At 40.2% G+C, this 18,865-nt stretch overlaps 1 protein-coding gene across 3 annotated transcripts; it reads right to left on the minus strand.

Annotated features, from left to right (window-relative positions):
• Positions 1-13,629: 13,629 nt before the first annotated feature.
• Positions 13,630-18,616, minus strand: LOC115685442 (ATP-dependent Clp protease proteolytic subunit-related protein 4, chloroplastic). 3 transcript variants are annotated; one of them, XM_030610519.2, is made up of 8 exons: positions 18,313-18,616; positions 17,254-17,457; positions 16,767-16,822; positions 16,237-16,363; positions 16,013-16,090; positions 14,874-14,987; positions 14,689-14,805; positions 13,630-13,899 (listed from the first exon to the last, which is right to left on the minus strand). In XM_030610519.2, exons 1-7 carry the CDS (start codon positions 18,571-18,573, stop codon positions 14,734-14,736), a joined length of 912 nt encoding a protein of 303 aa, XP_030466379.2. In that variant the 5' UTR covers positions 18,574-18,616; the 3' UTR covers positions 13,630-13,899; positions 14,689-14,733. The 3 variants fall into 3 exon arrangements, with proteins under 3 accessions (XP_030466379.2, XP_056160644.1, XP_056160643.1); XM_056304669.1 differs by lacking the exon at positions 13,630-13,899 and adding an exon at positions 14,251-14,606; XM_056304668.1 differs by lacking the exon at positions 13,630-13,899 and adding an exon at positions 14,251-14,609.
• Between the last annotated feature and the right edge of the window lie 249 nt (positions 18,617-18,865).

An 18,865-nucleotide genomic window follows, 5' to 3' on the forward strand; every position in this document is an offset into this window, starting at 1 on the left:
TGGACCCTTTCACTAAGATATCTCATCATTACTTAACTATAATTGCAAGGCTTATTATATTAATAACTTTTTTGCTTCTCTTTTCGCATTTGATCGTCTCACTGCACCTGCAATCAGTTCTGGCGTACTAGGACTCACATGCCATTGCACACTCACATTTGCAGAAAATTGAGCTTCTAGTTAAATGAAGAAATCCTGAACTTATGCAAGGTACAAGCATTTCGCTGTCTCTGCATCTCAGGAAAGATTTTAATCTCTTTTCATTAGCTTGAAATACTTCTCTTCGTCATGCAATGATTTGCTTCCCGTGTGAGTATGAAGCTATTATCAGAACAGGGAATTCTTTCATAATTCTTTGATCTCATACGATTACATATTGAGCAGTAAGTTCACAGTCGTCTTTGCGGTAACAATGTTTATCGGGGCGGAATTGCTATTGGAAGTATCCAAGAAATTCAGCCGAGTAAATCACAAACAGTAACAATGCTGAGACTTGAGCACCGTGCGACTACAAAACATTCTCCAGACATCTCAATTGAATCAAAACCCAATAGCTAGAAGCACTCACAGCAGTAAAAACCCACTTGGTTAGCTTTATACCATTTACGAGTACCCTTCTGCTACTTAAACTTGAATTGATTTGCTGAAGTCAAATCAAAGCTATGAACCATCAACAGGTGGATATAACCACCAAGTGACCATTTGGTTGTAGCGCACTTAAAAAGTCTAGAAGCTATCATCTCAAGAACCCGCACAATCCTCTCAGGATCCATGGGGTGGACCACTCTCTCAAGACCCCTATGATTATGGACCATTGTCCTTATCCGTTGGACTTAACTCTAGCTCTGCCTCTCACTACTCACAGCTAGAAAATTGGCCCCAGCCAGTTTTGCCTCAGCTAGTCTTACCTGAACAAAATCTATAGCCAAACCTTGGCATCAGAATGTGGAATGAACTCCTGTTACCACAAAACACTGAGAATACAACTCTTCCAGACCTTTCGACACATGCATCCTCTTCCTCGAACCCAACGCCAGATAATTTCGAACACATTCTGACACAGAGACAGATAGTAGAATATGAATGTGCAAACAGTTCAGACAGCTCGGATTATGACTATAACTCTGGATGGAGATAAGCTTGTACTGTTTCACCTAACCGGCACTGTTTGTTCTAGCATATCATAGCCGGGTCTTGTTTCACCTATGAATAGGCTTTAAGTGTTCTACAAGTGTATTTTAGGTGTGCCCAATAATGTACTTAGTTTTAGGTGAGTTTTGTCTTATGTGGACAGAAGTCCAATAATGTACCCCGTTTAGGTGTGTTTTGTTTTATCTAGACCTTCATCCAGCAATGTATTCCCTGACGCCTATATAAGGCCATGTAATCCTTCGGTTTGGAATAAGAGGGGAAAGTTGTGAAATTTCAGAGCTCTCACTTTCGATCTCACTTTCCATGCCTCTCTAAAAATCCTTTTCTTCAAAGCCTGGCATGATCCTCTAAGAAATGCAGCTCGGCCAGTTAGGCATAACATCATCCTGGTCACTCTGAGCGTCTCTATGCTCTGAGCTAAATCTCCGGGTAGTTTTGCAGCTAAAAGGCAGTCCCTGAAGGGCTTGAACAAGAGGTTTGCCCGTGCGGGATAGCATACCTGCTGTAAACTGACCTGGTTTTCCCTGGCTCTGAGCATAGATCCCCTCATTGGTATCAGAGCGTGGTTTTATGTCTAGCTTGGTTCGTTCTATGCGCTTAGTTGGTGATTGTCCAGTGCTGCAAAGAATCATTTCTCTTCATCATGACCGATCCAAATACAACTCCAATCGCTCTCACTTCTTCTCTCACTCCATCATCTTCTTCTTCATCTTTAACCGAGTTTCGTACTTCACATGCTTCTAAGATAAACTATCTCTATGAAGTCTCTCTTAGTGATGAAACCAAGATTTCCGAAACGCAACTTCCTCTCATGAATCCATACTCAGCCTTTGCCAAACCTGCTTCATCTTTTTCCCCCATCAGGTCTATACGACATCTCATCCGTCATACTCCGAAAGAGGTCAAAGAATACGTCCAGTCTTCCAAATTTGATCAACACCCAATTCCTGCCACTGAAAAGGAGTACTTTGTTACTCTTCAAATTCCTCCTGAATTTCCCAAACAGTGGATCCAACAAGGGTATTCGCATATTCATTATGGAGCAGTCCGTCTTGCTCTTACCTTCCACGGGCGAAAAGGTTTGCCTGTTGTAGCAAGAATGGCTCTTTTGGATACTAGGTTCCTAGAATACCAGCATGCTTGTATTGGTACTGTCCAAACCACCTTAAATGCTGGAACAGTCTTTGTAACCCTTTATCCAAATTTTAATATTGCCCTTTTCGATCCCCAGCTACTTTCTTTCTTGAAAGTGCAACTTCAGCTTACTGGAGCACCTCAAACTGCCGATTCCATTGCCGCAACTCTCCATTATCAAATGGTGTATAGAGTTCAAAATCATGCCCTAGATCTGAATTTCCAACATGGAAATGAAGATGCACTTTCATCTCCATGCAAAATGATCAGGCCTCTTGCATCCATGTTCCTCGGCAGATTCCAAAAGAAAAGTTAGCCAAGCTTTTTCCTGAATTTTGGATAACAAATTATGAAAAGCTCCACCAAATTAGCCAACATCTCCAGTCTTTAGACTCTGAATTTGTCAGACAAAGATATGGTACTGTAACCATCAAATTCCGCAAAGAGAAAGAAGAAACTCCTTCTATCTTTCCTACTATCTTTATGATAAAACCCTATGTTCCTAATCCAGTTCCTGAGGAACTAGACCCAAAAAAGTTGGTTCAATACTTCAAAAGTGATGAACATCCTGTCCATCACTACAAAGACCCTTATGGTCATTGTTTTTGGGATCCTTTTTGCCAGTGTTCTTCATGTACAAATTCCCCAGATGAAGTAGATCCAGCTATCAGGCCTAAGCGAAAAGCTAGGAAGGCCAAGGACAGCTTCTACCAAAGATATTTGGATGAAGATCCAACCATAGATACCCTTGGAGAAAATAGCGGATACCAGTTTATGGTTTCATTTGGTTCACCATCACCTTCATCATCCCCATCAACTCCATCACCCCCATCATTTCCATCATCTCCACCATCACCACCATCACCTCCAGTTTCACCCCCATATAAAAAATCTTTTGTTTCCCCTTTCTACAAACCCATCTATAAGTGGGTAAAGAAAAACTCTTATCCACTTGAAATCCCAGTCTTTCCTGAAAACCCAACCACCGGGCAACTTCCATCTATCTCCATGTTCAATGAAGCTGACTTCCCTCCTTTAAATCCTGTTGAAAGTTCTCAGCTTTCTTTTCCTGCTACTGAGGAATTTACTAACCCACAGCAACGATACCTTCATACTCCAAAAATTCCTTCTCCCACTGATGTTGATGAACGTGGAAGGCCAAAAAGAACGCCTGTTGCTGAGGCTGTTCTAAATTGGCAATCGAAAACTCTTCTGGCACAAAATCAGGCTTTCAAGACGCTTGACTCCAAAATTGTTGATATGCAACAAGATATCCGAAGATACGATGAGTCCATCAAAAAGATGCTTGTGGATTTCCAGAAAAGACTTCATGCTCTGGAATCAGGCCAGCATCTTGGCTACCATTATCTTGAAAGTCCGAAAAATGATATAGAGAAACTCAAAAGGCAAATCAGTCTCCTTGAAGAAGGAAAATTTAAGCCTACTGATTTTTTCTCTATTCCAAGAATCGGATACTCTCTTCCACCACCGCAAAACTCCCCAGTTTTTGCTGCAGCTGCTCTTGCAGCCGAAACTTCTACCCAACGAGACATAAGTGATATGACAGAGATGCGCAATCGCATTCGGGAAATGGAAAAGCTCCGAAAGGAAAGAATGAAAGAAAAAGCAAAACGTGTTGCTGAGTCCTCTGGAGAACCTGAAAAGAGTTCTGACCAACAGATGATGATCTCAAATCCTTTGGAATCCTTTCTGAGGGATTTAAGCAAAGATCAACAACAAAATCCAAAAGCTGATTCAGACCAACATCTACCAGAGTGCACTTCTCAAGTAGCAAAGGTATCAAATTTGCTAAATTCAGATTCGGAATCTGACTCTTCATCCTCTTCCTCTTCGTCTACTTTTCCAATTCCTTCCATTGAATCTTTCCACGTACCACCTACTACTCCTCCAATTTTCATGGCTGATCCGCCAGAACAAGACATGGAACCAAATCCATCTGAACCAGAGGTTATTCAAATTAATAACCCCTCTCATATTTCTGTTTCCTCATCCAAACAGTTTTTCACTCTTGATGACACTCCTTATTCCAAATGGCCAGAAAAATTGGATGAATTCCATGCTTGGTTGAACACCAGAGCTCTTGTTGTTGAACGCAAATATGATGTTCTTTTAGAGTTTACCACAAGGTTTACTGGAAGCCTTAAACACTGGTGGCAATCCACTTCTGAAACAGATCAAATGACTTTTCTTCTTCTTCAAGACTTTTCCCAAGCCATTGGAATCATTTACCTATATTTCATAGGAAAACCTGCTGATCTTCTTGAACTCAAAAGAAGAGAATACTTTGAAAGAAAATGTTGTTCTCTCCAAAAAAAAGGCACCTAGATCGCCATTACAGAGAAATGCTTAAACTCTTTTATGGCCTAGGAGCTGATCCGAATTTGAAACAAGTCTTCTTAGCTTCCATTCCTAAAGAACTCTCCCAACAAGTTGAGAGATCTTTTCTCAACAAGCAAAGAAGACTTGTTGATATCCCCTTTGGAGAACTGCAACAAGAAATTCATCTTTGTCTTGATGAACTTTGCCTTCGAAGATAGATGATGAAAAACTACATCAGAGACAATCGTGAACTTGATGGTGCTTGCTCCAAACAATAATTGAAGATCAAATGTTCAAAGAAAGATTGTGCTGGTTCTTGAGATGACTATGCTGGATCTCCTATGTCTGACATTTCATGATCTTGTGATAATCCGAGCTGTGGTTGTGCATGTTCGTGTTCGTATTCTCTGAGTGCTTGTCTTGTTACAGATGAAGATCCTTCGTGATCCCATGAAACGCGTGTGAAGTAATCCCATGCTTCTTCTGGGATAATACGATTTTTTTGGCATAGGATCCTTTGGAGTTCCCTATAATTATATTCAACAGAACCAATGCGACTGGGGAACGATTTATAGATATGTGCAACTTGGAGTTGTGACTGGGGCTTGTAGGTAGTAGTACCTACTGCGGCAGGAGTATCGGAAATGGTACCATTGTTGTGCACAAAAGTCCAAGGACGGTGGAGGAGTACAACAGTGTGTGTTTCCGGATCATCTCGGACTTTTTTCACCTCTTCGAGAAAGAGTCGTTTCCAAAAAACAGGAGGGTAAAACCATTTGAGCACAGTTAAAAGGTTTTTCTCGTGTTCATTGAGCCCGATGTAATCAGCCATAAGCAAGTTGGTTAATTGGAGAATAAATTTTCTGGTGGGAAACTCAATAGCTATTACGTACTTATTGGTTAGATACCATAATAGCCATTTAAGTTTTTCAGGAAAATCATTTTTTCTCCAAAGTAATGGGTGAATAAAAGGGTACCTCGAGTGTAATCCAGAAGAGTCAAGAATAGATCCTCTATGGTGGCGAAAAAGGTCTGTGTGGCATTGCCACATGAGGTTGTCAAGATTTTCAGTGAGTTTATCTTTTTGAATTTGCTCAATTATTTCTTAAGGATATTCCAGGCTTGGCCAATCTCGGAATCGTTCAATTTTGTACTTGTCTGGCCGGAACGGGAAGGAATGCCTGAGAATATACATGTTGATTTCTGCCGATGCTTTTGGTCTGGAGTGAAAATCCGCAAGCACATTTTTCTTTCCTGCAATATGAATGGTTTTTGAAATACCAATGAAGGGATCTATGCTCAGAGCCAGGGAAAACCAGGTCAGTTTACAGCAGGTATGCTATCCCGCACGGTGAACCTCTTGTTCAAGCCCTTCAGGAACTACCTTTTAGCTGCAAAACTACCCAGAGATTTAGCTCAGAGCATAGAAACGCTCAGAGTGACCAGGATGATGTTATGCCTAACTGGCCGAGCTGCATTTCTTAGAGGATCATGCCAGGCTTTGAAGAAAAGGATTTTTAGAGAGGCATGGAAAGTGAGAACTCTGAAATTTCACAACTTTCCCCTCTTATTCCAAACCGAAGGATTACATGGCCTTATATAGGCGTTGGGGAATACATTGCTGGACGAAGATCCAGATAAAACAAAACACACCTAAATAGGGTACATTATTGGACTTCTGTCCACATAAGACAAAACTTACCTAAAACTAAGTACATTATTGGGCACACCTAAAACACACTCGTAGAACACTTAAAGCCTATTCATAGGTGAAACAGGACCCGGCTATGATATGCTAGAACAAACAGTACCGGTTAGGTGAAACAGTACAAGCTTATCTCCATCCAGAGTTATAGTCATAATCCGAGCTGTCTGAACTGTTTGCACATTCATATTCTGCTATCTATCTCCATGTCAGAATGTGTTCGAAATTATCTGGCGTTGGGTTCGAGGAAGAGGATGCATGTGTCAAAAGGTCTAGAAGAGTTGTATTATGAGTGTTTTGTGGTAACAGGAGTTCATTCCACATTCTAATGCCAAGGTTTGGCTATGGATTTTGTTTAGGTAAGACTGGCTGAGGCAAAACTGGCTGGGGCCAATTTCCTAGCTTCCTAGCTGTGAGTAGTGAGAGGCAGAGCTAGAGTTAAGTCCAACGGATAAGGACAATGGTCCATAGTCATAGGGGTCTTGAGAGAGTGGTCCACCCCATGGATCCTGAGAGGATTGTGCTGGTTCTTGAGATGACTGTGCTGGATCTCCTATGTCTGACATTTCGTGATCTTGTGATAATCCGAGCTGTGGTTGTGCCTGTTCGTGTTCGTATTCTCTGAGTGCTTGTCTTGTTACAGATAAAGATCCTTCGTGATCGCATGAAACGGGTGTGAAGTAATCCCATGCTTCTTCTGGGATAATACAATTTTCTTGGCATAGGATCCTTTGGAGTTCCCTATAATTATATTCAACAGAACCAATGCGACTGAGGAATGATTTATAGACACGTGCAACTTGGAGTTGTGACTGGGGCTTGTAGGTAGTAGTACCTACTGCGGCAGGAGTATCGGAAATGGTACCATTATTGTGCACAAAAGTCCAAGGACGGTGGAGGAGTACAACAATGTGTGTTTCCGGATCATCTCAGACTTTTTTCACCTCTTCGAGAAAGAGTCATTTCCAATAAACAGGAGGGTAAAATCATTTGAGCACAGTTAAAAGGTTTTTCTCGTGTTCATTGAGCCCGATGTAATCAGCCATAAGCAAGTTGGTTAATTGGAGAATAAATTTTCTGGTGGGAAACTCAATAGCTATTACGTACTTATTGGTTAGATACCATAATAGCCATTTAAGTTTTTCAGGAAAATCATTTTTTCTCCAAAGTAATGGGTGAATGAAAGGGTACCTCGAGTGTAATCCAGAAGAGTCAAGAATAGATCCTCTATGGTGGCGAAAAAGGTCTGTGTGGCATTGCCACATGAGGTTGTCAAGATTTTCAGTGAGCTTATCTTTTTGAATTTGCTCAATTATTTCTTGAGGATATTCCAAGCTTGGCCAATCTCGGAATCGTTCAATTTTGTACTTGTCTGGCCGGAACAGGAAGGAATGCCTGAGAATATACATGTTGATTTATGCCGATGCTTTTGGTCTAGAGAGAAAATCTGCAAGCACATTTTTCTTTCCTGCAATATGTTTGGTTTCGAAGGAGTATTTCGAAAACCATTCAGCCCATCTGAGTAGCTGAGGATGAAGGATCTGCTTCTGCTTGAATTTGGTCATTTTGAGAAAAGAAGCCATATACAGTTCTACCAGAAAATGGTGGCCAATAAGATGGAATTCGAACTTTTTTATTCCATTCTTTACTGCCAAAATTTCCTTTAAGGTAGAATGATAATGCATTTCTGCTTGGGAAAACTTGCCACTTTTGTAAGCGCAAAGATGTCGCTTACCATGAAGTTCTTCGAACAATACGGCCGCCCAATATTCATCACTGGCATCAGTTTGCAAAACCCTCTTCCCTGTGGATGGAATTTGCAGAGGGGGAAGATCTTGCATAATTTCTTTGAGTTCCGCAACTGCTTTGGTTTGTGCCTTTCCCCATAGCACTGGATGCTTTTTTAACATCAGTTGCAAAGGAATTAACAACCTTGCAATATTCAGGACAAAATCTCTAAGATAATTGATTATCCCGAGAAATTGTTGAACTTGCTGGGTTGTAAAATTCTTTTCAGGAAATTTTAGTAATTCCCTGGCGATATGCGGTCCTGGATAATATGTACCTTTGTTAAGGTGCATGCCGAGGAATTCAACTTCTGTTTGGGCAATGTTCATCTTTTTCTGAGAAAGCATGATGCCATATTTCTTCACAATTTCTGCAAATTGCTCAAGAAGTCGACAGTGAGATTCTTCGTCTGGGTTGTAAAGCAATATGTCGTCAATATAGACAGCTACACTGGATAAGATCGGCTGGAATATGCGACACATAGCCTTTTGAAATAAGGAAGGAGCAACCTTGAGACCAAATGGAAGAACTCGCCATTGAAAGTGTTGGTTGGGAATATAGAATCCCGTTTTTGGTATGTCATCGGGATGAATGCCCAATTGCCAAAATCCGGCTTTAAGATCAAACTTTGAATAAATATGGGCTTTAGTGATTCCCGCAAAAAGGGAATTTCGAGAAGGCAAAGGGAATTTGTCATCTTGGAGGAAAAGATTAAGAGGCTAGTAGTTGATAACCAATCTCATCTTACCTCTATTTTGCTCAGCACATTTATTGACATAGAAAGCTTCACGAGCCCATTGAGAATTTGAAGTTTCAATAAGTCCTTGTTGTAACAATTCTAAGCATTCTTTTTTAGCAAGAGCCAAATGCTCTGGATTCATTCCCGAGTGACTTGCCTTAGTAGGATTTATATTCTCATTTTTCTTGAAGGGGAGTCGAACATAGAATTCTGGGTTTTTCCACAAAGGATGATAAAATTTCTGGGAGAATTCGAAATGATTTTCTGAGCATGATTCCAACATTTTCTGCATGATTGGATCTAACAGGCTCATTTGAATGGAAAAGAGTCTTTGGATATTGACAAATTCAGAGAATTGGTCTTTATACCTAAGTCCTTTTCCAGGAACAATTCTCAAGTCCGGAAGTTGAGTCATGATATCCCACCCAATAATCAAGTCTTTATTGGGAAGACTAGATCCAAGAATTCTGGTGGTAATGGAACACTGAGGGAAAAACTGAATAGACACAGGTGTGGTGCGAATATTTGTAGAAAAAGTGTCTCCTGAAGCAAAGTTGAAATACCGAACACAGGAAGTCTAGTATTCTTCAGGAAGAACTTTAGTGTCTAAGATTGAAGCACTAGCACCAGTATCTATGAGGGCAATGACTGAAATTGGTTTGGCAAACTTTGAGAGATAGATTTTGACTGGGAAGTGGGGACAGTGAAGTTGACTGGAATGTATACTAGGGTCCAGATTTTCAAGCTGTGATGATAGATGGAAAAGTTCTTCAGGTTCTGAATCAGAGTCTGTTTCACTGGGGGTGAGATAATAAGGAATGATGCAAAGTGTTTGGTCAATGGGATTTTCATCGACAGAGAACAGGGATTCGATATCGTCATTGTCAAGAGAGATTCCTGTCTCTAGTTCAATATTATGAATGAGATGATTCTGACCTTTTTTTGTCTGAGGACAATTTTTGGCAAAGTGGCCTTTCTTGTTGCAAATGAAGCAACGATTGGGTTTCTTGCATCCTGTGAAGTTTCTTCATTTCCGCAGGAATCGCCATTTCTTCCTTCTTCTGAAGTGCTTAGATCTTTTCACTCGATACTTCTTGAAGTGCTTGTTTTTCTTTGAATATTCTCCGCAGGAACCGTCACAATCTTTCTTTGAACATTTGATCTTCAAATATTGTTTGGAGCAAGCACCATCAAGTTCACAATTGTCTCTGATGTAGTTTTTCATCATCTGTCTTCGAAGGCAAAGTTCATCAAGACAAAGATGAATTTCTTGTTGTAGTTCTCCAAAGGGGATATCAACAAGTCTTCTTTGCTTGTTGAGAAAATATCTCTCAACTTGTTGGGAGAGTTCTTTAGGAATGGAAGCTAAGAAGACTTGTTTCAAATTCGGATCAACTCCTAGGCCATAAAAGTGTTTAAGCATTTCTCTGTAATGGCGATCTAGGTGCCTTTTTTGGAGAGAACAACATTTTCTTTCAAAGTATTCTCTTCTTTTGAGTTCAAGAAGATCAGCAGGTTTTCCTATGAAATATAGGTAAATGATTCCAATGGCTTGGGAAAAGTCTTGAAGAAGAAGAAAAGTCATTTGATCTGTTTCAGAAGTGGATTGCCACCAGTGTTTAAGGCTTCCAGTAAACCTTATAGCAAACTCTAAAAGAACATCATATTTGCGTTCAACAACAAGAGCTCTGGTGTTCAACCAAGCATGGAATTCATCCAATTTTCTGGCCATTTGGAATAAGGAGTGTCATCAAGAGTGAAAAACTATTTGGATGAGGAAACAGAAATATGAGAGGGGTTATTAATTTGAATAACCTCTGGTTCAGATGGATTTGGTTCCATGTCTTGTTCTGGCGGATTAGCCATGAAAATTGGAGGAGTAGTAGGTGGTACGTGGAAAGATTCAATGGAAGGAATTGGAAAAGTAGACGAAGAGGAAGAGGATGAAGAGTCAGATTTCGAATCTGAATTTAGCAAATTTGATACCTTTGCTACTTGAGAAGTGCACTCTGGTAGATGTTGGTCTGAATCAGCTTTTGAATTTTGTTGTTGATCTTTGCTTAAATCCCTCAGAAAGGATTCCAAAGGATTTGCGATCATCATCTGCTGGTCAGAACTCTTTTCAGGTTCTCCAGAGGACTCAGCAACACGTTTTGCTTTTTCTTTCATTCTTTCCTTTCGGAGCTTTTCCATTTCCCGAATGCGATTGCGCATCTCTGTCATATCACTTCTATCTCGTTGGGTAGAAGTTTCGGCTGCAAGAGCAGCTGCAGCAAAAACTGGGGAGTTTTGCGATAGTGGAAGAGAGTATCCGATTCTTGAAATAGAGAAAACATCAGTAGGCTTAAATTTTCCTTCTTCAAGGAGACTGATTTGCCTTTTGAGTTTCTCTATATCATTTTTCGGACTTTCAAGATAATGGTAGCCAAGATGCTGGCCTGATTCCAGAGCATGAAGTCTTTTCTGGAAATCCACAAGCATCTTTTTTATGGACTCATCGTATCTTCGGATATCTTGTTGCACATCAACAATTTTGGAGTCAAGCGTCTTGAAAGCCTAATTTTGTGCCAGAAGAGTTTCCGATTGCCAATTTAGAACAGCCTCAGCAGCAGGCGTTCTTTTTGGCCTTCCACGTTCATCAACATCAGTGGGAGAAGGAATTTTTGGAGCATGAAGGTATCGTCGCTGTGGGTCAGTAAATTCCTCAGTAGCAGGAAAAGAAAGCTGAGAACTTTCAACATAATTTAAAGGAGGGAAGCCAGCTTCATTGAACATGGAGATAGATGGAAGTTGCCCGGTGGTTGGTTACAACTAAGTACATTATTGGGGATTTCATGCCAAAATGGTTTTGAATACTTTAACGAGCTTTGCCTGTTTTGAGCAGCATTTTACATGCTGTAGTGACGCAATAAGCACGAAAAAGGTAGAAAATTTAGAGGAGCATGATGTGGAGACACGATTGAGGTATAGAATGGGGTGGGTGACTCCGGATCTTTGCGGCCCATGTAGCAACCTGTTTCGTCGGAAATGTTCTCGCGACGAAATATAATTTATCAAAAGTCATTCTTCGATTGTTAATTAGAGGAGACTGGGTTCTTTGACCATTTCCGGATAGGAGATATCTAGGCGTGAACTAACAGTTTGATTGTCTTGATCAACAACACAAGTTTCGTACAGTAACGAAATTCGACTTATATTTATAAACGATTCAGACAAATCCGTCCAGTTGCTGACTGGCGGTATCCGAATTTCATCGATGCAACATTACAAGGCTACTGGCTTAGAGAGTAAACAACTATAGCTATGAAAACTAAAGGTGCGGTACTAGAAAATAAAGATTTTTTTTTTTGTCGATAAAAGTCATCAAAATGATGTCTATTCGCGGGAGGCTTTTTTCTGGCTGTCGGGTACTATTTATAATGTGAGCCTGATAACCACCTTCTGAGACCATGTCCAATAACCACCGTTGATCTCATCTTCACCGTTCATCTAATGACATATGTCCATTAATTGCCACCGATCTTATCTTTTTGTTGTGACACCTGTCCTTCCCGAGGCAATAACCATTGTTGAGCTCTTTCCGTCTTGACACCTATCCTTTTCGAGACAATAATCGTCGTCGAGCTCTTTCCATCTTGACACCTGTCCTTCCCGAGAAAATAACCGTCGTCGTGCTCTTTCCGTCTTGACATCTGTTCTTCCCAAGGTAATAACCGTCGTCGAGTTCTTTTCATCTTAACACCTGTCCTCCACGAGGTAATAACCGTCATCGAGCTCTTTACATCTTGACACTTGTCCTTCCCGAGTTAATAACCGTCTTTGAGCTCTTTACATCTTGACACTTGCCTTCCCTAAGGTAATAACCAGCATCGAGCTCTTTACATCTTGACACCTATCCTTTCCGAGGCAATAACTGTCGTCAAGCTCTTTACATCTTGACACCTGTTCTTCCTCCTTTTCTCGTCGACAGCTTCGGTGACTTGAGTTCCATATGGTAACTTTCATCGATGGCTTTTGGTACGAGATCTCAAGTGACGCTTGCTTCCTCTACGATTCCAGTTTTCCAATTTCAAATTTTTAAATTTCCTGCCAGGATATTTCAATGCTTGCCAACTGTTTGCTTACATGGGCAATTCTCTATGGACTACGTCATCTCTTGACGTCCTTTACGAGTTTATTTCCATTTATTTTTGTTGTCGACAACCTAATTAATTATAGGTGTCAACACAACCTCACTGCAATTAGGTATACAATGCTCTCGGCTAAATCTACTTGTGAGAGAGAGAATACCACCATTAGGGGGGCACTGATCATTTCTTCCCATAATAAATTCAAGCATGATATAGCACTGAAAACGAACTTTCGAAGGCAAGGCATAGAAAAAGTGACATTAATGGAACCTGAGATATGCCGTACTATGGACATGTCCTGCTCCAAGTTCATACGTTCAGGAATATATAACATTAGATGGTTCTCCCTCCTTCCACATTGTTCTTGAGAGAGAGTTGGAACTACTATTCCGCTTCACTTTTCATTTTCGTCAGATTTGCTGTGTTTATTATTTGGAGGCATAAAATTGATTCACAAAACCAATTTGGAGCATACTGAGATTTGAGTAATTGATAGCTTAGGATAGGCCAAAACCATGTGAAAAGTCATGCTAAATGTAGGCTAACTTTTTACATTGGAACTGAGTCAACACGCGACCGTGAATTCGGATCGGCTAATTGGAAACGTGGTTATAGACACGGAAGGGAAGCATCAACTGACAAAAAACCACATTATTATTCAAATAGTACATTAACAAGCTCTTCCTACTTATTGTTTCAACTGTTATAAATCAAAATGTTAAAAACAACGATGCTGCCTATTTCACTACACGAGATAGACCTTACAGATGTGACACTAAATGTATAATGGCATTCCGGCAACAAATCCAATACCGTGAGCTTTAGGAGTCTCATTCCCACTTCTTAGCTGACACCTAGGCTTTCTGATGTTGACCGGGACTGCTCGTTGGAACCGTAATTGACAGTGTCACCTGCATGTTTTCAACCGATCATGTGTATAAGCTCAACAAAAGCTCAGCGGATTTTGTAGGCGACTTCTGAGCTAAAAATCCAATTCTTTTGAGTTGTTTCATTTCGATTTATATTTACTTGCTAATGCAAATATCTACCGAAAAACATTGGATGCGTTATGCCAATCATAATATCCCAAAAGAAACCACTCTTAGATGGGTCCTCAGCACTTCAAAATGTAACAGGGGGCACTGATAATGCGCCATCAGCCTAGATGCAAAATCTACTAACCAGCAAGACCTTTCCCCAGCCTCTCTAATTTCAGGAAGAACAATCATGACAGCAAAATCAGATGAGAGAAGCAATGTCACTGTCGGACCAAGAGGTTGTGCCACCACTCTTTCCAGATGTCAAGTAGCTAGAGTTTTGCAAAAACAAAAGAGTGAAAATGGGGCAACACTAAGGTGGTTGTCCATGAAAAGATTAGCATATCCTTCTCCCTTGCTAGAACCTCCTTGACACTGAACTAAGAGGAACAACCCATTAACAAAATTTGGATAACAGAAAAAGAATACTTGAAAATGTTCAATAGAAGCATATGATCCCAAAGTTGAAGCTTTGTTCACTCCCAATTCTCGCCAGCTGCTGTCTTAATTTTGTATTGCACATTTTCTTTCCATTCTTATTATAACAAGCATACTCTCTAACAGCGAATTAGTTGTGCACCCTGCTGAATAAACAAAGTGGGTATACATAAAAGTTTTGATGGAAAAATTTACATGATGGAGAATATTTTACTCTTTCTTTACCTGAATCCGTTGTATAAATAGCAATTTCATTCTCCAGCATCATTATCATATAAGCTGTGCTTTTTTCAGGTCAGATACAACTCCATGATCTTCACTGCTCCTCTCATTGTATAGCACCTGTCAGGTAACCATACTAAGCACACCATGAAAGAAAGCACAATCAAGTAGACGACATAGTGGCATACCTTATCTATGATACCATACTCAACCGCTTCACTAGGACTAAAATATTTAGGTCGTCGGATGTCAGCTTCGATTTGCTCTGGTGTTTTCCCGATATGCTTCGCATAGAGTTTAACCTTCACAAATTGTTAATAGGAAGTAGTTACCACTTCAGTGTCTTGAAGATGCATCACAAGACTCAAAAACTAAATTCTTCTGTTTGCTTGATTCACTTTGTTCATTCCTTTATATGTACATAGTTGCCAATTTCTACAAGATAGCGGTACTACCCTGCGGATAGTAATTAAAACAGGCTCTCCAATCTGTATTGGAATTGGAAGTCATTGAGAACATCATTCCAATAAAATGACCCAACAAGAACAACACTAAACACACTTGTATAACCCTGCGAAGAACCGACACTCTACTAGTACCACATTTCAGTTAACATGATGAAGCAAAGAGGCAAACCTAAAGAGCCAGGATGACAAAGAAATGAGTAACAATATTCTCTTGATCTGTAAAGTTTTCAATTTGTTAAACAAACACTGGAAGATTTTCTCTGGAGCTTTGCAGATCATTTTCTATTTAGTAACTTTGGAACTAACTTGAACTTTGGACTTAATGTGGCACGAAGTAGGTGGTCTACGATATTCTATAAGTAGAAGAACTTCAGACAGAAGTAACATGACCTCTACTTATCCACTAGATAAAGCAAAAGTTCATCACTTTCTGGTAATAAATAGGCTGCTATTATTTAAGATGAGTAAACTATATGCTTTAGTTGTGGGCTCACATAGAGGGCAGAGCTCATCAGCAAGCAGTAATCAACTACCATTGAGCAGCAAGCCAGTTCAATCAATTTAAGCACTCCTTTAATTTCTTTATAGTAGTAGTCTTGACTTTGCAGGACATCACCTAAGGTTGAGGGGGTAAATCCAGTCCAAAGGACCTCTTGCTTTGATTAACTTAAAACTGATGGACATGAAAGCTTCAAAGAGCAAATGGCCCTGATTTGCTTTGCTTATGTGAGCTCGTCTCACTCCAATTTTTTATTCAAGTGCCTTGGTTAGATCATGTCATCCACCAGAATAGTAATCTCAAGCCTATAGAAGACAAATTTCCCACAAATATCTCAAACCAACACAGTGATTTATCTTACCAACTCTGCCTTGACATTCTTCACTTCTTTCCTGGCAAGATCGATATCTGTTGCCTGACCTTGAAATCTTGCAATTGGCTAGCAATTCACAGACAGAAGACACACAAGAATTATTAGAATTCAGGCAAGCTGCCTAAGCTAATCCCTGACAGGGTGTAGACTTTGAAAAGGCTACGAATTAAAAGGTATAAATAACTTAGGAACTTCAAAGGTGCAGGAAAAACCTGCTTCATCATGATTGTCGAAGATGGCAAAGCAGAACGGTTCCCCTGTGCACCAGCTGCTAAAAGTAAGGCAGCTTCTCCCCATGCATTACCAACACACAGAGTAAAAATCGGTGGCTTGACATACCTGCGATGGATAACCACTATCTCATGAAAGAATAACACAGCGATGACATTTGGAGAGCAGATTGTGGAACATAGAGAGCTGCGAGCTTAAGCTAATAAGATATTTGCATATATAGGGAACAATTCCCATCGAATGCCTACATCCATAAGATTATAGAAATTTATTTTGCATCAAATAATTAAGATGATGAATATAATTTATACCTACAAAAGCGTTTTTTAATCTGATAGGCTTCCACATAAATGAAAAGTCCAAAGCAGCACCACTAAATTTTTTATAAATGCCAGTGGTTGAATAAATTTACATCAAGAAAACTAGCAAAAGCCTAATAACTTATCCTTGTTAACAATATCAGAAACTTAGAAATTCAAGAAATGAAGCCAAAATTGAAAAAAATGTTTACCTCATGACATCATAAATAGCAAAAGCCTCGGTCTCATAACCCAGCTTCTCACCACCCTGGAAAAGGCAATAAGTTTCATTAGATGCAGAATTATTATAAAGAAAGGAAAAGAAGTATAGATATATATTTTCATTCTAAATGAAAAGGGATGGTACAAGAGTCAAGGACCTTCTAATAACCAGGGTATATAGAAAGAAATCCACAAAAAAATTGATTCCTTGAGAAGGGAGAAATCTAGCAGTTGCAAAAGTCATGCATAGCTCCTTTTTTTGATACTAGTACATTAATCACGGCAAGTATAAGCATGGCAGCCATATTTCCTTCTTGTCCACATGAAGAGCTACCGCTTCATATAAATTATTGAAGTTAACTCCTTTAGAAACTCCAGGAGAGGATTTCAGGATTAAAATATTATGTACATCAAGCATCTAATTGTTTGAGAGAAGACACAACCCATACAAACTTAACAAGATAAAGTATATTTGACCTTTGTCGTGCCAGTGGAGTTTATGTACAGGTAGATAGGCTTTTCGGCATCTTCATATTGAAGATAAAGAAATTCTGCAAGTATCAACTCTGTCACAGAGGGAACAAGAGACATGCCCAAATAAACTATCCGGTTCTTGTACAGGTAAGATGCCAAGTCTGGAGGAGGTTGCTCCCACGCACTTCCCCTGGAGAAAGGAATAACCTGAACACAAATGAGGAATAAACAACTAAAATGTCCTTCATGGAGTAAGAGATAGGAATGAAAGGACAAGCATCTAAAGTTAAACACCAACAAGCCATCAGCAAGCCCATATCACACTAATTGGGATACATAGAGTTAAACACTGAAATTTTAAATTACATCAAACATGTGGAAAATGGTCAGCCTCTTTAAATGAAATCTGTAATCCAATAGAACATCCCTTCGAAAGACAAAAAACAAAATATCTTGCACCAGGAGGAACATTGTTACATAACCTTGTGTACACTGATAACTCAGGGCACACTTTCTTAACCTCAAAGGCAATGAATAACGCAAGCAACTTACATTGAGATGGTACAATCTTATTGCCCACCCAAAGATTAGATAGAGAAAATTTCACTATCACAAGTCAGTGACTCTTAAGAGAAGAACTAAAACGTCTATGTAGTAATAACTTGGAGTTCTTGAATCTAACCCTAGCCCACATTCAGAGCCCAAGATGCGGCGATGATCGATTTCCTATGACAGAAGTTATTATGCAATTTTTAATCTGCACAACCTATATTAAACCATAAGATCACTAAAGGAACTATTTTTATAATCCGCAGAAGCCATTCTGACCAAAATTAACTAGAAAAATATCATCTTTCACTTTACTAAATAACTTCCTGGAGCGCATTAAAAGATCAGCAGAACTCACATTTCACAACTACGCACAGAAACAAAGCTTTTATCTCCTAAACTTTCACAATCGAGCCGGAGCAGAAACGTCAAATAAGCATCTAAACGAATCTCGCGGCACTATCTGAAAAACAATCATCCAATCGAAGACGCAAATGCGTGTTGGAGGAGTACCATGGTGACGATGCCCCGTTTTCCTTTGGACCTGGAAACGGAAGCCGGAGAGAGGGACTTGGGCCGGATTTTGACGCCGGAGAACTCGCCGGAGACGCTGCCGCCAGCAGCGGCGGAGGAGGAGGGGACGAAGCCGGTGGAGAGAGAAACTCTGGCGGGAGAAATCGAGGCCTTACAGGTTCTTAACGAAGTGGAGGAAGCCGTCGGCGCTACCATTCGCCGGTGGAGCGCGAAGCTCGAAGATGCGGTGGCTACTTCCATTGCAGAGCGCTTTTCTTCCGAAGTGACAACGCCCGAGAGAGAGAGAGAGAGAGAGAGAGAGAGGGAGAAGATATGGGCGATTCGGAGCCCCGAAGTCCGCTATTCGGGTCATGATTCGACCCGAATCGGATGGGTTTTGGGCCGGGTAAGGCCTTTTAGTAGGAGATAGCGAGGGAGAACGAGGCCCACCAATTTTCTTCGTGGGATTCTTTGAAATCAATTAATTATCTTTTCTTCTCATTTGGGGGTTAAATTGATTTTTCAAGAGGCTTTTTAAAATTTCTGGAAAAGA

Source organism: Syzygium oleosum, unplaced genomic scaffold, assembly GCF_021117445.2.
Source record: "Syzygium oleosum isolate NSW1041296 unplaced genomic scaffold, Sole_v2.1 Sole_v2.32, whole genome shotgun sequence".
NCBI lineage: Eukaryota > Viridiplantae > Streptophyta > Magnoliopsida > Myrtales > Myrtaceae > Syzygium > Syzygium oleosum.

Bases quoted from the DNA above. Each gene is read 5' to 3' on its own strand.
- LOC115685442 (XM_030610519.2), bottom strand. From the start codon at position 18,573: ATGGAAGTAGCCACCGCATCTTCGAGCTTCGCGCTCCACCGGCGAATG. The intron at 14,988-16,012 runs GTAAGATAAATC...CAATTTGTGAAG, and splicing joins AGAATGTCAAGGCAGAGTTG to GTTAAACTCTATGCGAAGCA. The intron at 14,806-14,873 runs GTATGCCACTAT...GTTACCTGACAG, and splicing joins AGTATGGTATCATAGATAAG to GTGCTATACAATGAGAGGAG.